Source organism: Cupressus sempervirens, chromosome 3 (genome assembly GCF_028749045.1).
Source record: "Cupressus sempervirens isolate cs-2001-9-10 chromosome 3, ASM2874904v1, whole genome shotgun sequence".
In the NCBI taxonomy this organism is placed as follows: Eukaryota; Viridiplantae; Streptophyta; class Pinopsida; order Cupressales; family Cupressaceae; genus Cupressus; species Cupressus sempervirens.
The window spans coordinates 5,378,373-5,398,740 of record NC_143120.1 but is presented as its reverse complement, the minus strand read 5'-3'; the positions used below and the strand labels follow the sequence as shown (position 1 = coordinate 5,398,740).

The 20,368-nt window shown below is 36.1% G+C and overlaps 1 protein-coding gene across 3 annotated transcripts in view; it reads left to right on the top strand.

The window, feature by feature from the left end:
• The window catches only part of LOC149564443 (mediator of RNA polymerase II transcription subunit), a 381,382-nt gene that overhangs the window by 229,484 nt on the left and 131,530 nt on the right, over window positions 1–20,368 (top strand). For all 3 annotated transcript variants that reach the window (XM_089817990.1, XM_089817989.1, XM_089817991.1), the window contains exons 11-12: window positions 12,775–12,937; window positions 13,027–13,272. In XM_089817990.1, the coding sequence (XP_089674116.1) occupies window positions 12,775–12,937; window positions 13,027–13,272 (409 nt within the window). The remainder of the gene's footprint in view (window positions 1–12,774; window positions 12,938–13,026; window positions 13,273–20,368) is intronic.

The window sequence follows — 20,368 nt, the reverse complement described above, 5'->3', positions numbered from 1 at the left end:
TTTAGTTGAACTGCAACTGCTAGTATAAGACGATTTACATTTGTGTATATGCATCTTAGTTGATAATCCTATATCACTTTACTTAAATAATATTTTTTTTTAACAATTTATTTAACTATAAATTTTAAATTAATCTTTCATTGTGAAAGAAACCATGCACTAACTACTTAAAACTTCATTTAAATAATATCATATCTTAAAAAAAAGGTGTACATTAAATCAAGATGAGAAGTTTTTTCTAGTTCATTTTTTAAGAAAGGTGAGATGATTTATTGTAGCTTTTTATATTTAATAATTTCCATATAATAAAAAGGATAGAATATTATTTTATTTTATTTTATTTATAAATTATGAATAAATGGCATGAATAATATCAAGAAAAAGTGTGAGCCCCAAAAAACCATTTTTATAATAAACCAAACAAATAAGAAATTGAATAGAAAGTAAAAGAGTAAGTAAGTTTTGATTTTCAATTCAACTCATAAATCTAAATTTGAAATTTTAATTTTATATATAATATAGGTAACATGCCAACACTGAATCTACAATTATTGATTGGGGATGGGTGCCAATTAAATGAGAAATAGCTCTTGATAAATGTTTACTATGATAAATTATACAACTCTTTTTCTAATTATTATTTATAATATACTAGATAATAATTTTTTTGATTGGTAAATGGCCAAAGCCTTTGGATTATATAAATAAATTAGAAAGAAATAAGAGAGAAGAAAACTTCCTACCTCAGTCTTTTATAATACATATACTACATAATTATAAATTGTTTTGTTCTTAATTTAAAATTTAATTGAAAAATAAAATATAGACAAAACATTGAAAATAAATTCAAAACAATAAAACACTTCAATCAAACCTTATGACTATTAGCTAATAAAAAAATTCAATCTCGATGACTATTACCTAATAAAACAATTCAATCAAACGTCATTACTATTACCTACCTTGATATGACAATGATGAAAACTTTTTAATGGTAATATTTGTTGGCAAAACTCACCACATTATGCTGTGGGCAGTGTTTGGGATGTCTTTAAACAACATAGACATTGGACCGTACTTTGAAACTCGCTTTGCAAAGATTGATATAAATCCATGGGAAGTTTGGGACTTCTCTAAAGAACACACACAACACTAATTTGAAACTCCCTCCACAAAGGTTGAAGAAACTCCATTGATAAGGTACGCCTTCGGCGGAACAAGGATGAAAGTGGCACATAATCATCTATCAAGTAGATCCCAAGGCAATGTGTCTCATAGACAGACACCTCTGCATAAAGTTGTGAATCGACACCCTGAATGATTGATGATCGATGAATAAAACATTGGGAAATCAAATGGGTCAAGAGTTGAAGAATACCACATGCTATCTCATAGAAGCAGGAATAACTACACCTTTTCATGTAATTATAATTATTGGCATTGATGCGATGGCTAATTACGAGACAAGATAATATACTTGATTCAAGTAAATATTTATGGTTAACATCAGACAATGACAAACAGGAAAAATCCATCGCCGACACATTTTTTCACTTCAAATTTTGGACGTCAACACATTCCTTCTCACATGTTCACTTTGTAGTTTGGCAGTCTGATTAGTTAAATTTATTAGAACTTTACAATTCGTAATGATAGTATGATTCCTCCAAACACACTTTCTGATCTACCATTGCAATGAAAATGAGCAACTCCACGAAAAAGAAAACCTCATTACTATTTTCTTCTAATATAGCCAACTATAAAGAAGAAGAAAGCTTTGCTTGTTTCTGGCTTTTCTTGTCTGTATTTCCATATTCAGTCAGATAAACAAGAATGACAAGCGTGTGGATCACAAGGCTTGAAGAATTACCTTGACGTGTGAGCAGCGTTTGCATTTTGGTAATTGTGTGAAGTCCACGTGTAGAGTAGGTTGAACACACGCTGACTCGAGGGTGGTCATCTCTTACATGAGCATTGTTCGACATGGAGGCCACGTAGACAATTTCAGCTATATATTAGGACGGATCACTCTGTATACCGAAGGCTCGTGTATGTCACGTTTACAATGAGCAAAACATTCAATTGTAGGAGACCTATAGCTGACGTGTTTCTTTAGCGTATCTTGTTTTTTGGGCTATCACGAGAATTGGCGGGCCATTGAACATTGTAGTGTGAAGGCTATGGTGTTGTGTGGGATTGCTGATGTTGGCCCAGGCCTCCAGTCGGAGTGCTCCATGCACACTCTGTGAGATGCGATTTTTTCTCGCTCGAGAAAGAGGTCACCGAATGAAATAAGACTATGGCGGCTCAATTATTGGCAATGGGAGGAAGCATGTGTATAAAAAAATCATTCGGCAATGTAATGTTGCTACCAGGTCAAAAACCTGCGAGTGTCTCCTTAAGTCCACATACAGTTGATGTGCCTAATGCTAGATTGGCCAAGGAAGTCATACTATCCGAGTCAAGGAATCCAAGCGGAAAACTCGTGAATGTCTCATTGATTCCACTAACAAATAATTTGGAGAAAGCCAAATTGGTTACAAAAGCCGTGTCATCTGAGTCACAAAAGCTGCTGCAAGAGGACACGATTTTGAGTTTTACTTCGATCTTTAAAGACAGCTTAGATATTGACGAGGATACTGCTACTGCTGTAACTGTTACTGCTGTAACTGTAGACATACTTCATCAATGGATGACAGAGTCTGTTATGGAGGTATTCATTCCATGAGTATGAGTGCTCGTGTTTGAACTTTTTGCTTCGTGTTCTTGTCATTCATAAAAAGTCATAGGTATTCGTGAAACCTTTTTGGGTAATGTGGTCTATTTTTGAATTCCCTGCATCTACCATATTAGGTCAACAACCTGTACAATTTTTTGGGTGCTTTATTTTTCATGACTAATCACCAATAAATGGTTGCATTTCCTGACAATATGTGATGAAGAAAATCATGAACTTTTGGGTTCTAAATTTTCCAGTCCTCAGATCAGGAAACTATTAGCATTTTGTGATAAATGATTGTGAAAATTCAGGATCTTTCGGCTCCAACTATGATTCTCATCTGGAAATGGCTACCTTTTGTGATGAATGGTGAATAAGAATATAGCATCCTCAAGGTCCCAAATTCTTCATGGTCCATTATTAGGCAATGCTTGATTTTGTATTGAATGGCTATGAAAGTTTCCTGCACCGATTTTCCGTTGATCACTCTTGAATCATAACAATGAAAGAATAGCATTGCATTTCTTGTCAAACGGCCGTAAAGTGCATCAGATCCTTTGTTTCTTAAATTGATTATGACTTATCATTACTGAGTGGTTCCATCACCAAAATACTCTTAGAAGATCATATTCCCGACCATCTATGAGGAGATGCAACAACTTCCTGATATCAAGCTATGAAGATCATAGGATCCCAAATATTGTTAACCCAGAAGCCTCTTTAAAAATTTAAGCTAATTATAGAAATAGTAAATATTTGTTGGTCTATATATCATGCATTTAAAAAAATTTATGTCTGATATTTTATCAAATTTATTTCCATGGTGGACCAGATTGTGAGGCACATTCGGGAAGCTCCTTTTTTGTACTATATATTTGAGAGAAATGTCTCTTTAGAAACACCAAAGAGACATAAAGTACCTCAAGATTCCCTCGAAGGGGCAGACGGCTGGCTAGTTCTCAGAGATTTGCTAAGAAATGTTTTGCCTGACGGTGTAGTTTTGGTGAAAAAGTTGGATGACAATTCTGTCACCCAATCCTCCAGTACTTCTGAAAGTGGAATGAGCAATGAAATGAAGGGTTTTGATAAGGTGGGTTCTATGAATGTTTGGGGTTTACTCATTCAAGGCAAAGGAGCTGGAGTGAATGCATGCTACAATCTTAAGACGACGGAAATCATATCAGCACATGGGTGTTGTACACAATTCTGCCTAACGAAAGAAAAATGTTTTGGGCAATCTCCTTATAAATAGTTAATTCAATCATGGCTACTATAGTCTGAAGCTTGACATTGCTCTACACTCATCACTGATTTGTTTCGAATATGTACATAATAACATTTCTTTTTTGTGTAATAAGTTCGTTATTATTTTAATAATATTTTGGTAGATTAGTTTTACTTGGAATTTCCATCTATTACTAAGCCTCCCCACCTCTGAAAATTGATTCCATTCATTACAATGATTGGATAGATCTGATCCAGTAATTCCTATAAGAAATATGCAGGAGCATCCAAGTCGATTGGGACTACTAAGTCTTTGTGAGTACGACATTTTAAATGGCTATTTACTTTCTAAATTAGGAATCTTTTGTAAGAAGATTCAAGCCATCATGCAATCATTCTGAAAGTGCTAAAATATAAACTGACTGATTTTATTGATTCAAAATTTCATTGGATACATTCGAATATGTACAAAATGATTCACATTGATATGTGAACAACGTTATATAGCCTTATTTTCTCTTACAAAAACTACTTACGGGAATAACTTTCCAGCAACTAAAAATTTAACTTATTTATTTATTTAATGTAAACATAGAAACTAACTTAATTAATGTAATAAGTCCAACATTCCCCCTTTATTACATTAATCCAACAAAAGTGAAAGTTGTAAAGGTTTTAACCCAATGCTTTGGAAGCTTTGATGAAGCTGGTTCACAAATATTCTTCCCTAGAAACTTTGATGAAATGTTTTCACCAATCTTCACTTATTGAAGTATATTTTCCCTCTGCAACTTTAGATTGAAAATCTTAAAGTTGTCCTCTAAAGTAGATTTCATATCCCAACTGCAAATCCTGAAGTTGTCCTCATAATAAGATTGTTCCCACCTCCCTTGCACAATGAGACATAGTTCCTCCAAAATTTCACATCTTCTTGGAGTGTGTCTAATGCCTCCTCTTGTGCTGTAGAACCAATCACCATTGATATGTCTGTGCATGGATGCCTTTTTTCTGAAAGTCGACATCTCCTTTGAGTGTCTCTAATGCTACCTTAAGTGCTCAACAAATCTTCTTCAAATCTTGCCCCCCTTCTCTCTATGGAAGGACAATCATGTTGCCAAGCCCCCCTCTCCTCTTCAAAGACACAAATTGGTGCTTCTCATGTAGTAATCATCTCTAAGCAAGAAGCTAACTTGAGATGATAAAAAATCATCTAGCCTCCATTGCCTCCAACCTCCTATTTACTTATTTTTTATTCTTTAAGGCACAAATCTTGTATCAATTTCAGATGGACTATCACAATCATCATTATTTGTATGTATTGCAAAATCACAAAAGTGTGTCTCACCTTCAATTGCAACAAAGGCTGTATTATTCTTCAACTTTCCATCGATAAGATCTTTGGCCCATTGAAATCAATTCATCTGTACATGTCCATTTCGCTGACAATAAAAACATTTTAGTTCTCTTCTGCCAGGAACACTAGATTTCTTTCTAGCAAATAAAGCACAATTCTGAGTAAAATTATGACTCTTATGAGCTAGACTTCCTTCATCAATTAAAGAAGAAATTATAGTTTGTAGGCTAGGATTCATTTTTTTCAAAGTGAAAACAATATGATCAAAGCTTGAAGGCATGCTACTAAGTAGGATTGCTTTGGCATCATCATCATCAACTTTAGGGTTCACACCTGCAAGTTGATTAAGAAGTGAACGAAAAGTACCTATATGTTGAACATTGTTACCACCTTCATTCATCTTCAACCTAAACAACTTTTGTTATATGGACATTTTTGCACTAGAAGCCTATGAACCAAACAAGATGTTAAGCCCATCCCATATTTCTTTTGATGTCTTTGAAAGATCAATATGGTGCAAATATGCATCTGATAGACCAAGTCCAATCAATGTAGAGGCCCTATGATCTTTAGGCATCCACTTTGTTATTTCATCTACATCTTGGGGTTTTTGAATAGTGCCATTAACAATGTCCCATAGATCTTTTTCAATCAAAAGCAAATTGTATCTTAATTTGCCATGCGTGAAACTCAGGCCCTTCAAATTTGGGAATTGTAGTTAATTTATCCATTGCTTAGCAAACAATACTATAGAACAAATAAGTAATTGAAAACTGAGTGATGCATGTAATTTGCAACTGATTCCTATTTTATTTCTGATAAAAAGCAATCACAACATATTCATGGACAATATAACATTATAATTTCTACACAATAAATCTCAAACCTCTCTTCAATAAAATCTATAGAAGTTAGGGTCTGGTTATCCAAAATCCACTAACAACACTCTTCTCCACATCAATCAACCCACTTTGATAACAAATTAAAGTGCTAAAATATAAACCGACTGATTTTATGGATTCAAAATTTCATTGGATACATTCGAATGCATATAGAATGATTCACATTAATATGTGAACAACTTTATATAGCCTTATTTTCACCTTACAAAAACTACTTACGGGAATAACTTCCCAACAACTAAATATCTAAATTATTTATTTATTTAATCTAAACATAGAAACTAACCTAATTAATATAATAAGTCCAACACATTCTGCTCAGTAGTCTGAGAAATAAAATTTCAGAGCAATGATGATGCAGATTTTTTGCTTCTGATATCTGTGGTTATATATGCCAATCATATCATGGTACGATGAGTTTGATGATGAACAAAATGTAGGACGAACATCTTTCAAATAATAGGGAACCAAATAATAGTTAATATTAATTTATTTGTACTCGTAACTAAATAAGGTGTAATGGTTATACAGATAGTAATCTATAAATGAATTGATAAAAAAGACATGAAAAAATGAATATGAATGAATGAATCTCAATCTAAATCATAAGTTAAAAATGTATTTCTTATATAAAAGGCTCTTAGAATGTTTCAAAACAATTAACTTAAGAGATCGATTACATTGAATAATTTGCTGCTGATTGTTAAGAAATTTTCCATACAACTGTCACAATAAAAAAATACAAAATTTTGTATTATTAACTTCAAGGATATATAGATTTATTAAGTGTTGTTAGGAATTGAAATGTGAGACTTAACAACCATGTCAACATCCACATAGTCTGAGGAAGTTTTGGAAACTGATGGAAATGGATTATTCTGAAATCCGTTGATAGAAGGTCAAAAAAGAGATGGGGTAAAAGAAAATGACTGAGAATGGTGGAAGGAGAATACAACGGCTGTTCCTTTGTTTCTAGTCACAATCATAAACAACAACTCTAGAAAGGGAATGAGTGCACAAAAGGAAGCTAGTGGGTGTGTAGACAGGAATTGTGGACATGAAGGGAAGGTGGGGAAAAAGAAAATGTTCGAGAGCGGTGGAAGGAGAATACAACGGTTGTTCTTTTGTTTCTTGTCATGATCATAAACGACTCTAGAAAGGGAATGAGTGCACAAAAGGAAGCTAGTGGGCATGTAGACAGGAATTATGGACACGAAGGGAAGAGGTCAACAAGGACCTCTATGCGCTGCTGAGGGAATGTTGCAGGAAGTGCGGAACAATCAGTTGATTTGACTAGGATCTGGTCTGTGCATGACCGCTTGTGTTTTCAGTAACACTCAGCAAAATCTGAATTATATTTACTTTCTATTGTTTCGATGTTTGGAATGTAATCCTTGCTCCCAGTCTGTTATAAATTATTAAATTGTCAAAATACCAGAGTTGAGCTAACGCTGTGTATGAGAAATTACATTCCGATGTGCTATATTTGGGAGTTATCTGTTGAATGTGCAATATATTTTGCTATTTGTTTTATCTACTAATATTACATAATAGTTACAGTTTAGAGGAGTTCCCCATGTGGTTGCTAAGCTTAATTTCACTAGCAGCTGCTGCTGCATATTTTAAGGAATATTTTATGCAGCAGGCATTCCCATGAAATTACTAATTCTACTTTTTTTTTCTGCTTATAATTTTCACACATGCTTTTGGAGGGAGAAGATTGGAGGAAATATAAAAATAACGGGAAGAAAATTGTGGAGACATTTGGCTCTTTTTTCATGTGCAGCTGCTGCTTAACTTCAACCCCTCCTTTTTTTGACAGCTTATTTTCAATACTTAAGCAGAGTTTGCACCATGAAAATAGGAGGATATTCCGAATTATTCTTTGGTGCTAAATAAAAAATGCATTGGGGAATTTATCTGCTTGTTTTTTGGCAGAAAACAAGATTGAGCAGCCACATGGGGACATGGGGTTAGTATTGTTTTCCTCAAGGCTAGTCCAATCATTAAACTGTTGGCATGAATATTCTAGGTCAGCCCAATAATCATTTATCCTTTCAAACATTTACTTGAGACAACAAACTGTTCTAGAAAGGCCAGACACCAAAGTGCAAAGCACCAACAAGTATTTTAAGTTGAAACAACATTCTTGCATACCTTTTTTGACCAGACACATTAAGGAGACTTGGTGGAGAAAACTAGATATAAAACCCAACATCATAGACAAACTAGTAAACACATTCTTGAAATCTACACTTGTAGTTGTAATCACCAAAAATGGTCATCTAGACTATAAGCTCCTTTCTAAAATTTTTGGTCAATTTATTCATTGGCTATAAGCCGCCTCTTGAAATGCCCTCTTTCGTGGGTATTCTTGAGAAGAATGTTTTATAGAAGTGTGGATAGCTATTGTGCTTATCATCAACATAATGAGCATAGTACTTCAGATTGCATTGAGTTGAAACATAAAATCCAAGATCTTATTGATGGTGGGTCATTGAAGTTGGAATTCCTAATGACTTAGATGATGATACTTCTCTTGAGCGAGATCATATTGATGACACTATGTCTACTGATGGTTTTCTTGACACCTCTATGTCTTCCAACACTCACGAACTTCCTAAAACTTCAAATCTTTCCAACATGACTCCAAACAAAGAACCTAATGCGCACACTGTGTATCCTCAAGGGCTACCTCTAAAAGAAACTCAAGCTGATTTAGACTTGGCTGCAAACCTTTTCCATGCTACTAAGACTAAAGATTCTCAACCTTCATGTGATGCTATGCCTACTATGCCCACTTCAACTAGTCTTTTGCTACCTTTTGAAGTTCCTATCATGCAAACCTCATATTCTCCCTTGTCCTAAGAAGTGGCTCTATGTCAAGAGGACTCTCAAAAGGCTAAATATACAAATGTCAAGGAAGATCAAGATCAAGCACCCTTTCATCTCCTTCAAGACACGCTTCCATATCCTATGTCTTACCCACCTCCTAAGTATGACAAAGACATCACTTCCACTATTTCCATTGAGCTTACTGAAAATCATGAGAAAATCACTCTGCCTATGCAATCCAAAGAAAATTGTCAAGATGAAAGTCTCAACTCTTGTTCTACTTCTTCATATCCACTTAAAAACTATGCTCAAGCTTCAAATGCTCCTATCAAAGGTGTTGCTCCTATCAAAGCTACTCATGAGTCTATTAATGGACTTGGTCACGTTGCTCACTCTAAAGATGCTGCTATCCCTACTCACTATCCCTTTGCTTCTTCCAAATCCATCCTTGGTCCTTATCCATCTAAGTTAAAGCCTTCAAACCTTCTATCCGTATTGGGACTTTATGTTCCTCCATCTCCTACTTCCACTCCTAGCTCATCCCCTACTTCTCCCACTATAGCTTAGGATCAAGAAAGGCACACATCCTTGAACCCTCACCTTTTCATATAAACCTGTCATATCAGCCTTATTCATCCACAACTCCCAAGTCTTTTGGAATCAATTTGGATGATCAACTTAAGAATAAAAAGAAGAATCCATTTACAAATAAAGATCACTATGTCTTATCTAATCAACATGTGAATGGATAGAAAGAACAAATATTCAAGAGACCATAAAAGTCCACTAATCAAAGAGGAAAATCAAAGAAAATATGGGTTCCTAAATTTATCATTCATGAAATGCGTTCTAAAGCATCCATAGGAATAGAAAAATCAAAAGCTATATAGATTCCCAAGTCTCTTTTGAAAGACTTGAATCTTGAAACCAAATCAAAGTTCACATACAAGCTTCCAAAGCATTCCACTACATCTTCCAAGCATCTTCTTCAGAGGCTTTCGAATCCTTCCACTCCGCCTTCCTCCAAAATTATTATGCCACCTTATGCATCTAAAACTCAAGCTATTTCATCCATTATTTATCCTTCATCCTACTACCCTTCAAGGTGTGTATCAATGTTGATCTTGCCCGCTTTCTCACCTACACTTATGCAATCCTTTCAAGCCTACACTCACCTACTATCCATCCTCATAGTTTTCCAAGGTATGAATTCCTATCCTCTATATACCTTTCTTTGTATCATCCCCCTTTCATCACCCTATCAACATCTTTGAGTGTACCTTTTTATGGTCCTGGCTTATCATGACTTATCCTTCCTCTAGAAGCACTATCCAAATTGAAAAAGCTTGAGCTCATTCTAAAAATCTAAAAAAATGGAAAAAAAAATCTAAAAATATGAAAATGTGCCTTGGTAAAAACCACTTCTTGTGGCACCTTGGTAGCAAAAGTGAAGAGAAATAAGTTCGTCCTATGGTGAAAACTACTTATTGTGGCACCTTGGATAAGTACCATGATGAAAACCTGGCAATCATGCCTCATGCATAATTCATCCATCAATTCCATCTTCCCTCTTTGACCTTGACAATGTTGAACTATCCTTGCATATTGGGTATCTTATCCACCAGCTTACCTATTGCACTTGCTCATTTACTCATAGCTTTCATATCTAGCTTCATTCTTATTTCTCTATCCTATCACTATCTTATCCAATTGACCCCTTGGTCTTGATCACATAAAGCAAAACATGGGTCTAATAGGCCTCTTGACATGTCCACTCGTTTGGACTATACACTTTCATGATATCATGTCATTATCCTATATGCCATCTCACTTATTGGCTTCCATTACTTATCCTATATGCTATCTCGCTTATTGGCTTCCACTACTTATTCTATATGCTATCTCTCTTATTGGCTTTAACTGCTTATCCTACATGCTATCTCCTTTGTTCTCTTTCTTTGCTTGCCCAAAACCCGCTTCATATGGCTATTTTACCTCTTTCCCTTGTTTGGGTACTCTTGAGGAGTTGGTCCTTGAGGATCACGTTTCATCTTGCTCCATCCATCTTTTCTTATCCACCTAGTTGCTACTCCATCATATCCTATACCTTGCTTGACATTTGGACAAAATTATGTGATCTTGCTTAAGAGCTAGTAAATCCTGCTAAGAGGCGAAAACTTGGAAACAGGCGCTAGTTGAGACCCTTGCACCTATGTCTATCAGTCTTGATTTGCGCTCATAAAATCTATTTGCTTCATTTTGCTTTGCCTTGCCTAGCTTGGAATTGACTATCGTCTAGGCCTAGGGAGCACAAATTGCTTAGCTTATCAAGGTCTCTATGTGCATTGGTGTTTCTTTGGCACCTATCAAACAGTGTTTCTCAACACTTTCCCTTGACATCAAGTGTTTTCAACACTTATGGGGTATTTTAGCTATAATCTAGGATGTCACGATACTTCTCATTGGCAGACTTGAGTCCTAAAGAGACACTCGCGTGACTTCCACACACACACAAACTAAAATTAGTTGAGACTTGTTGGCTTACTTTCTTTTTATGTTGTTTATGATGATTTCTTTGCGGAGTGTTCCCTCCCTCATAGTATCTCAAGGATGTAATGAACTAGAGGACTCGGGGCATGGGGCATTTTTTCTTTGCTTTCTGCTTGTGGGTATACCTTGTCAATCTTAGGTGTCTTGAGTGTCTTGCTTGTCTTGCTTGACACATAGGGTCTAGAATGTATCATCCTTGTTTGTTTTGCAAGTGCATACTTATGGTCATCTCGACATTTTGTGTCTCTATGCAAGCATAATCTTGCTACAATAAACTTAGGAAATCTTACTGCACCATCATCTTGACCTTTCTTGATATAGATCATATTCATATCCTCATAATTTATGATCTTCTAATGTCCCTAATAAGGCTCAATGATAAAAACTAGGACTTACTTATATAACCCTTGCAATTGCACCTTTGCATACTAGCTTACATTTTAAGGTTCATTCTAGCTTAGTTTTGTTTTTGAATGTTGAGAGTCGTCTTTATCTTTTTTGGATGTGTCAGCTAACTACTTTCATCTTCTCTTGCTTCTTCTTGATCATATCTTGTCATCTCCTCTTGGCTTTCGCTTGCCTCTTTGCTATCCTATCATCACATCTACCTACCTTTTTCGATTTCTCTTTCCCTCCTTTTCCAGCTCAAACACTATTTGTCTTTCTATCATGCTCTTAAAGAGTTTACCAAAAAGAGGATCAATCATTATAATGAGGTTATTTGGGAAGGTTCTTGATATTACCACTTTTAAACAAGGGAATAACAACACTAGCTATCTAATTTGTCAGAAACACATTTTGAATGATCTCATTAGATATTATTTTGATCTGAGGTGTGAGGACTTCTAAGCCCCATTTTAAGTATTCTTCTTGTAAAATATCTATGTCTCGAGCCTCGAGCCTTGCCCACTGCAAGTATTTTAACTCCTTCAGCTTTTTTAAAGAGAATAGTTCATCTCTTGAGTCAATTACTTGAGGGATGTAATATGTTATATTCGCATGTAACCACTTGTATTGTCTGAAAATATTTTAAGATGTGAACCTTCCACCTATTGCTTGGTTGAATTCTATTATTTTAAGGCTATTAAATGTTGGATCAGATCTGTTTGCCCCCATCAACTCATATATTACTTAATGTTCAAAATAATCTTCATTAACAAGGTTAACATGTTTGATTTTTTTTTCGCTAGGTATCATGGGAAAGTGAAGCCACTATTTTATGATGTCGCAAAGATAATTGTCACTTTTAAGGGGAAACGTGGTGAGCACCGCCTTTTCAGGCTGGCAGAAAACCTATGCATCAACTTAATTCTTTCTTCACGGGATATTTTTCTTTTGAAAAAAGATTTCAAGGTGAAAAGAACTTGAAACTATGCTTACATAATTGTTCTGTTATTATTTTTTCTTTTTCACTTTCATTTATTGGAGCATGCATTTTACAGGGTCCAACAGAGCTCACAGAGACTTTGAATAGGATAATGGTGATGAATCTTGCTATCACTATAAAGACTCGTGGAGTTGCAGAATTTGAGCAAATGGTTTTCCTTCAGCCATTATTAGAACAACTCTTAGGGACAAGTCAACACATCTGGTCAGAAAAGACAATACGACATTTTCCTCCTCTTATTCGTGAAGCTTTGATTGGGCGTGTAGATAAGCGAGCCCAGTCGATTCAAGCTTGGCAACAGGTTACTGATTTGGGATTTCTTTCATGTTTATTTATTAATTATAAAATTTAACTTGTCCACTCATACAGTGGTATTTTAATAACAAACTAACTGATCAACATGAATCTTATCTCAAATGAAATGTAATATATACTGTAGATGTTTTTTTTAAGTGCTTGCAAGTTTATATACCTATGTAAATGGATAGTAACTGTTTTCTGATTTCATTTGTTTTCAGATTTCACTTGTTTTTCTCCATAAACTTTGCAATATACATCACACAAAAATGTTTTCTAGAGTAAATTACATTATGCCAAGCACTATTCTCCTAACTTTCAACATAAATTGCATAAAATCAGTAATTGAAATACAACTAACATATGACGACTTGAAAAGATCACAGGTATTTGATATCAGCTGACACTCATTTACTCCTTTTATCTTAGAATGCCTTCATCAAATAACATGACATTTGATTCAACTCTGATTTTGTCTGTCAAAAGCTCAGTTCATTCAATAAGTCGTGGCTGGAATGCAGGGTTCCAAACATGATAAATAAACTCAGGAATTTTTGCAACAAATCTAAGTACTCAACAAGATGGTGGCGATTTAAATAAATTCTAAGCGTCAAAGAATGCTCTGAACTTGCAATCAACCATTAAAATCATTTCCTAGACATCCAAGCGCTCCTAAAGAAGGCATTTTGGTCTTCAAAATTGTTAATTTAATCCTCCAAACTTACCTTGTGTCTGTCCCAAAATGGCACTTCTTCCTAGGGCAATTATGCCTATAAAGTAAAACAAGCACCAAACAACAAGACATGACATATGGAATGATGTTGCCTAGCTGCTAGAAGTCCAAGGAACCAATACCCATAAGCAGAAAATGAATCGATTTTGAATAGTGTGCACCAAACAGATTGGTCTTTGACTCTTTCCAAAGATTTCTAGTTGAGATGATATGACCGCACATAAGACTCAATCAGTTAATCAACAGTTGGGTAAATCAATGAGTTATTTCCCTTTGAATTTTATTTTTTAAGGTGCAACTCCCTCCTTTGGATACATTTCTGACTTTTTGAATGAGAAGATTTAGGTATACTTTTTACCATAAAGTAGTACAGGGACTAACAGTTGTTCATCACCATGAGACAATCACAATAAGAAAGAACTCTCATAGAACGGTAATTCGAAGATTAACCTCAAAAAACTTGAAGTATTTCTGAATAAAACATTCATTCAAAAATAAACATCTATGTTTAGATACAATTGAGAACATGGACAATGTGCCAAATTCTAAGAACTATAAAGACACCCATGTAAACATTCACACTACAAAGAGTATTATGTTCAGTGTCTGAAATCAGCTATGACTATCAAATTGGACATATAGAAAGATGCTGTTTACCACATAGGTTAATTAAGAAATGCACACAGATAATAAACACAAACAACAGAACTCCTTAGATTATTCGCATATGCCAGAATATTACATTATGCTTCATAAGATAAGATGATTTACAATGATCCCAGACGGGGTATAAATACTGTCCGCCGAACCTTCCCGAAGGAGTTCATCGGCCACAAACATTATGTTCGCTACAAACTATTTATCCGTTGGCTACAAAATCTTTACTGACGACGTCAGCTACATAATACAAAAACACCGACGACAATCAAGTCGGCTGACACAGTTTCTATCGACGACATCATCCTCCTCAAAAGGAAAAGTCGTCTCCGGATGACAATTACAAAATATCTGAGACAAAATATATTGACGGACTGATTATAACAAGATAAATCTGCTTCGGACACATCACTTTCACCTTCATCCCGTACCTGTAGCCTCTACTAACACAATATTGCCTCTTTAATGAAGGTGACCTTGATAGCCACCTGTGCTGCTTTTTCTGTTTTCAGCTCCTCGGTACCCTGAGCCAAGTGTCGCTGCACTGCCTCCAACTGGATGATCAGCTCCTCCCGAGCTCTCTATGCATCCACCAAGACAGCCTCTCGGCCAACACCTACTCCTAGTGCCTTTGGTACACAGACACTCCATGCTTGAAGCAGCTTCAAGTCTTCTCAACTGGTCACCCTTTCGACGAATGATATCCGCAACGACTGGGGGTCTAGGGGGCAACACCCCTGGCGGGGTCGAGCGGTAGCACCCCAGGTCGAGGTCGAGGGGCAACGCCCCTCACCGCCAAGACCAAATTAGCACTCCGAAACTTACAAAAAAAAGCATGGAACACATTATTTCTATCCTTTTCTTCTAATACCACACTTTTTTTGGTAACCATTGGTGCTTCCCCTCCCCTTTAGCATCATCCGTTACTCATTCTGAACTATTTGAATTTGTCGTCATTTTTTTTTTGGTTTGATTTTCTAAAAGGAAACCCCTCACGCCCATCTTCTACACATTTTTTTCGCCGAAAACGAGATACAAAACTCAAACAATCTCTCCTCAACAAATGAGAAACAGAACTCCAACAATCTTTGGCTGGAACGTCTCCTCCGGCAATGAGAAACAATACACAAACAAGCCTTTCTTTGGAAATACCTCCACCGGAAATAACAAACAGAATTCAAACAATCACGCCTCCTAGTCAGATTTCGTCTAAAACACTTGTGGACTTTGAGCGAGCAATACGTGTGAGCCGATTTTTCCTTCCGACATTCCTTCTATCAATGAGAATAACAAGTTTATGATTGCTCTAGCAGTGGGAGTCGCAGAGAAGATACTGGCAGAGAGATTGAAGCGGATAGATCCACCGCGCGCAGGACTTCAGTTTGTGAACACCATTAGCCATGCCTTGAAGCACTGTGAATAGACCTTGAACATCTGTCTAGATGGCACTGCCGAGAGCTAGAGGAGCTTCCGAATCTCACAACTGGGTTAAGACTTGCAACGGCGCCAAATGTTTACCACATAGGTTAATTAAGAAATGCACACAGATAATAAACACAAACAACAGTTGTCCTTAGATTATTCGCATATGCCAGAACATTACATTATGCTTCATAAGATAAGATGATTTACAATGATCCTAGACGGGGTATAAATACTATCCGCCGACCCTTCCCGAAGGAGTCCGTTGGCCACAAACATTATGTCCAGTACAAACTATTTACCCGTCGGCTACAGAATACAAAAACACCGACGACAATCAAGTCGGCTGACACAGTTCCTACCGACGACAGATGCCCATAGAAATCAGAAATTGGTATCAACGGCACTTTGAAATTGATTTGCAAAATCAAATCCATTCTCAGTTTTGTTTCAAAGAACAAGGGATCCAAAATTGCTGGTCCCTTCCAATGCCAAAACTTTACATATTTAAAGAGTTTTCATCCTAACTGTCCATCAGTTACATAAAACCGACTGTTTACAAAAATTGTATAAAAATTATAATTAGGTTTCTTAGAGAAAATTACAGGTGTTAGTACAATTTGTATAAAATAAAAATAAAACCATGGTTCCACGTTTGTGTTTTTCGGCTGCATGGACTACTGTTTGGCTTGTTGATCTTTGTAATCCTGCAGTGCCTTGATGACAACCACAATTTCTCCGTTGCTGGAATTTTTACCATCTTACTTCGCAGGGCTTAAAAATCTTTTTTTTGATGGTGGTTGGCACACCAAATAAGAAATATGTCTATTATGCCAACTCATCATGCTGGCCATCTTTAAAGTCTTCATAACAGCTAACTTGTCTATGTTACTTTGAAACTCTATTTTTAACTCAAGCAATGCCTAAGTTATCCTTCCTTAAATGAGATCCAATGTCTTTAAACTCTTGGATCACTAGGGTGATCATTTGCTTAGCTTCCTAAAGCAACTTATTTCACTCCATGTTATTTTTTGGTAAGCCTTCGCATTTCCATTCCAGATTATGAATCTGAATGTTGCAGGGAGTCTTCTTTGAAGGAAATATGCCTTTAGTTGCTGCCACATCAATACCCATGCTGATGATTTCTTTTATCAAAGTTAATCTCCTTAAGGGTGGTCTCCTCCATCTTGGCATCAGTGATTTCGAAAGATATATTGTTCCTTGCCAATTTAAACCCACTGCAGGATCTAGTCAAATTGTTAATGAAAGGAAGGCCCCTACTTTTCCGCTTGCTAATACTCCTTTGTGCAATATGGCCAAAATGAGTGTCTACCTGCAATTGGGTCACCAATTCTTTGTTTTCTTTAATTGTAGATCTATTATAGTATTAGGAAAAAAGGAAGTTTATGATGCCGGGCTTAATAAATCTCTCAAGCTTTCTAATAGTTCCTCCATTATGCCTTCAAAACTTTCTTTGTCCATTTGTTCTTTTCCACCCTATTCGTCACACTACTGACTGAAACTTGCAAATCGTGGAGATCTATTTCTTCTTTGGGTGGCCCCATATTAACTCGAGTGATGTTAAAGTCAGTCACAATAGCCTGATTTGGTTCTTTTTATGAGTTAGGATGAGTTTTTTAAATAATAGATGACCAGAGTCATCATTCTCTATCAATCTGGAGGCCGTCTTGAGCCTTTTTCTTTTGGAGGTAGTGGCCAATTGTATGAGCTGTGAGACAACATCCTTACCTGGTTGTCTAATGACCTGAAGTTTTCTTTTGTTGGAAATAGATGTTTCTATTACATAGGTACTTGGGAAATATTTGAATGAAGTAAATGAAGGAACAAGATGTTCATTTATAGTTTACAAAGAGTTGTTGTCATAGTGAACAATTGTGAGAATCAGAAACATTGTAATATTTATAAGATTTACAAAATTAACCATTCCATGAAAATAGAAAGATATTAATGGAGATACTTTTACAATACTCTCCCTCAATGTTCAATCTGTCTAGTACACCTAGAAGCCTTTTGAACTTAACAAACTTATCTAGAAGTTGGGACTTGGTTAGAATATTTGTAGTCTAGTCTACTTTAGGAACATATCCATCTTCAACTAGTTGGCGAATGAAGTGACAGTGAAGGTTAATATGCTTGGTTCGATTATTGAAGACTGGAATTTTAGCAAGTTTGATTACCCCTTGATTGTGACAAAATAAGGGGTGAAGGGCATGCTTGAGACAATGGATGTCTAAAAGCATCTTACATAGCCAAACTTCCTCACAAGCTGCTTTGACTCTTTCGTGATATTTAGCTTCTATTGTGGAAAGAGATCCGACCTGCTACTTCTTATTGGTCCATGTGATATCACTTGTGCCCAAACTGAAGACATAGCCAAAATTGGACTTTTTGTCATCAACAGAGCCTCCCCAATCTGAATTTGTGTAAGCAGGGGCATGAATTGGCTTAGTGTCTACTTGTCTTTCTTGGATTATCATGCTCCTCCAGTTCTCATGTCCTTTCAGCGAACTGCTGGAGGACTACTTGTCTTCTTTTGTATCTCTTTATTTCTGCTCTTTCTTTTTCCACATGTATCAAGCTTCTTGCCAACAATCAAGGATTCTGTCCAAGTATATTGTACAATACTGGTGGTACTGAAAGTTCATCCTACACTGTGCTCTCCGGAACTACTCTCCTGTAGGCTTCTCTTTGCATGCACTCGTCAATAGAAACTTCCCAGGCCGTCACCAAATCGTTTGTCAACTGATCTTCTTTGGATATTTCCTCTTCACCATCATTGTTTGTGACTTGTATGCGTGGTAAGAAGGGTCTGCCCATTACTCCATCTTGCCTAGTCAATGACCTCCAAGTTCAGACTTGGTTAATGTTGCTGAAATGTAGAATGGAAATATTAACCAAGTTTACAGAATAACAAGATAAATATAGAGTAGTAACATAGAACATACCTTCTTACTAGAACACTAAGGTAGCAAGGAAATGATTTATTTTATTGATACCAAGACAATATAAGTACATCATTCATATTCTATAGTCTTTTATATTAGCCGGTTGGTTGGGAGAACCAATGGACTCATCCCCTCGCTTCCTAACTACCCATCCCAACAAGCTTAACTAAAGCTGACTACAACATTACTTTATTACATACTACTATGATATTTAGCTTCTGTTAAGGAAAGAGATCCAACTTGCTACTTCTTGCTAGTCCAAGTGATATCACTTGTGCCCAAACTGAAGACATACCCCAAACTAGACTTTTTGTCATTAACAAAGGCTCCCCAATCCGAATTTGTGTAATCAATGAGGTCGGCATCTTTAGTTCATACATAGAGGATACTAAAGTTTGAAGTGCCCTTAACGTATTGCAAGATTCACTTTGCTGCAACCCAATGATATGAAGTAGAAGTTGTCATGAAATGGAACATGTAGCTCACTGCAAAGTTGAGATCACGTCTAGTGACGATGAGATAGATAAAACTGCCCACTAGTTTCCTGAATGCAAATTCATTCACAACCAGAGGACCAGCTATGACTAAAAACTTTAGACCAAACTCCTTAGGTGTAGATGTAGGTTTGTAATCCTGCATTCTAAATTTGTCTAGCAAAGCTCGTGCATACCTAGACTTAGAGTTTGATGAGCATAACAACTTCCCTATTTTTCTCATCAAATTTGTCTTGTTCCTTGCCTTTAGTTGTGGGCCAATTAGTCTTGCCCAAAACAATCTTGTCAAGACATCTAATATTAATTTTGGAAAATAAGAAGTAATTCAAAAAAGATTACAAAGGTTGATAATTACATACCATTTGGACATATAACGAGGGAACCAAGGGAGTGTTAAAGGCATTGACACATCCCTTGTGTCTATCCCTAACACATTAAGTGATGCCACAATTCCAACTTTGTAATGTTTCGTCAAAGCCACCCCATGCAAATATTGGTAATACCCCAAGTGATGCCACAATACCAACTTTATGTTCCATTAGACACCCCATGAGGCTATTTGTAACACCTCAAGTGATGCCACAGTACCAACTCAACATGTTTAGTGGCTTATGCTTATGGCACCAAATTAGATGTGTCTATATGAGAGAGTGCCTTCAAACTATCTTGCACACTCTCGTCCATGGGTAAATGAATTTATGCACACAGACAATAGATAAGAACAACAGAACTCCTTTTATTATTCGCATATGCCAGTTACATTATGCTTTTGATGATCATTACAATGATCCCGAAGGGTGTATAAATACTTTTCGAAGAACCTTCTGG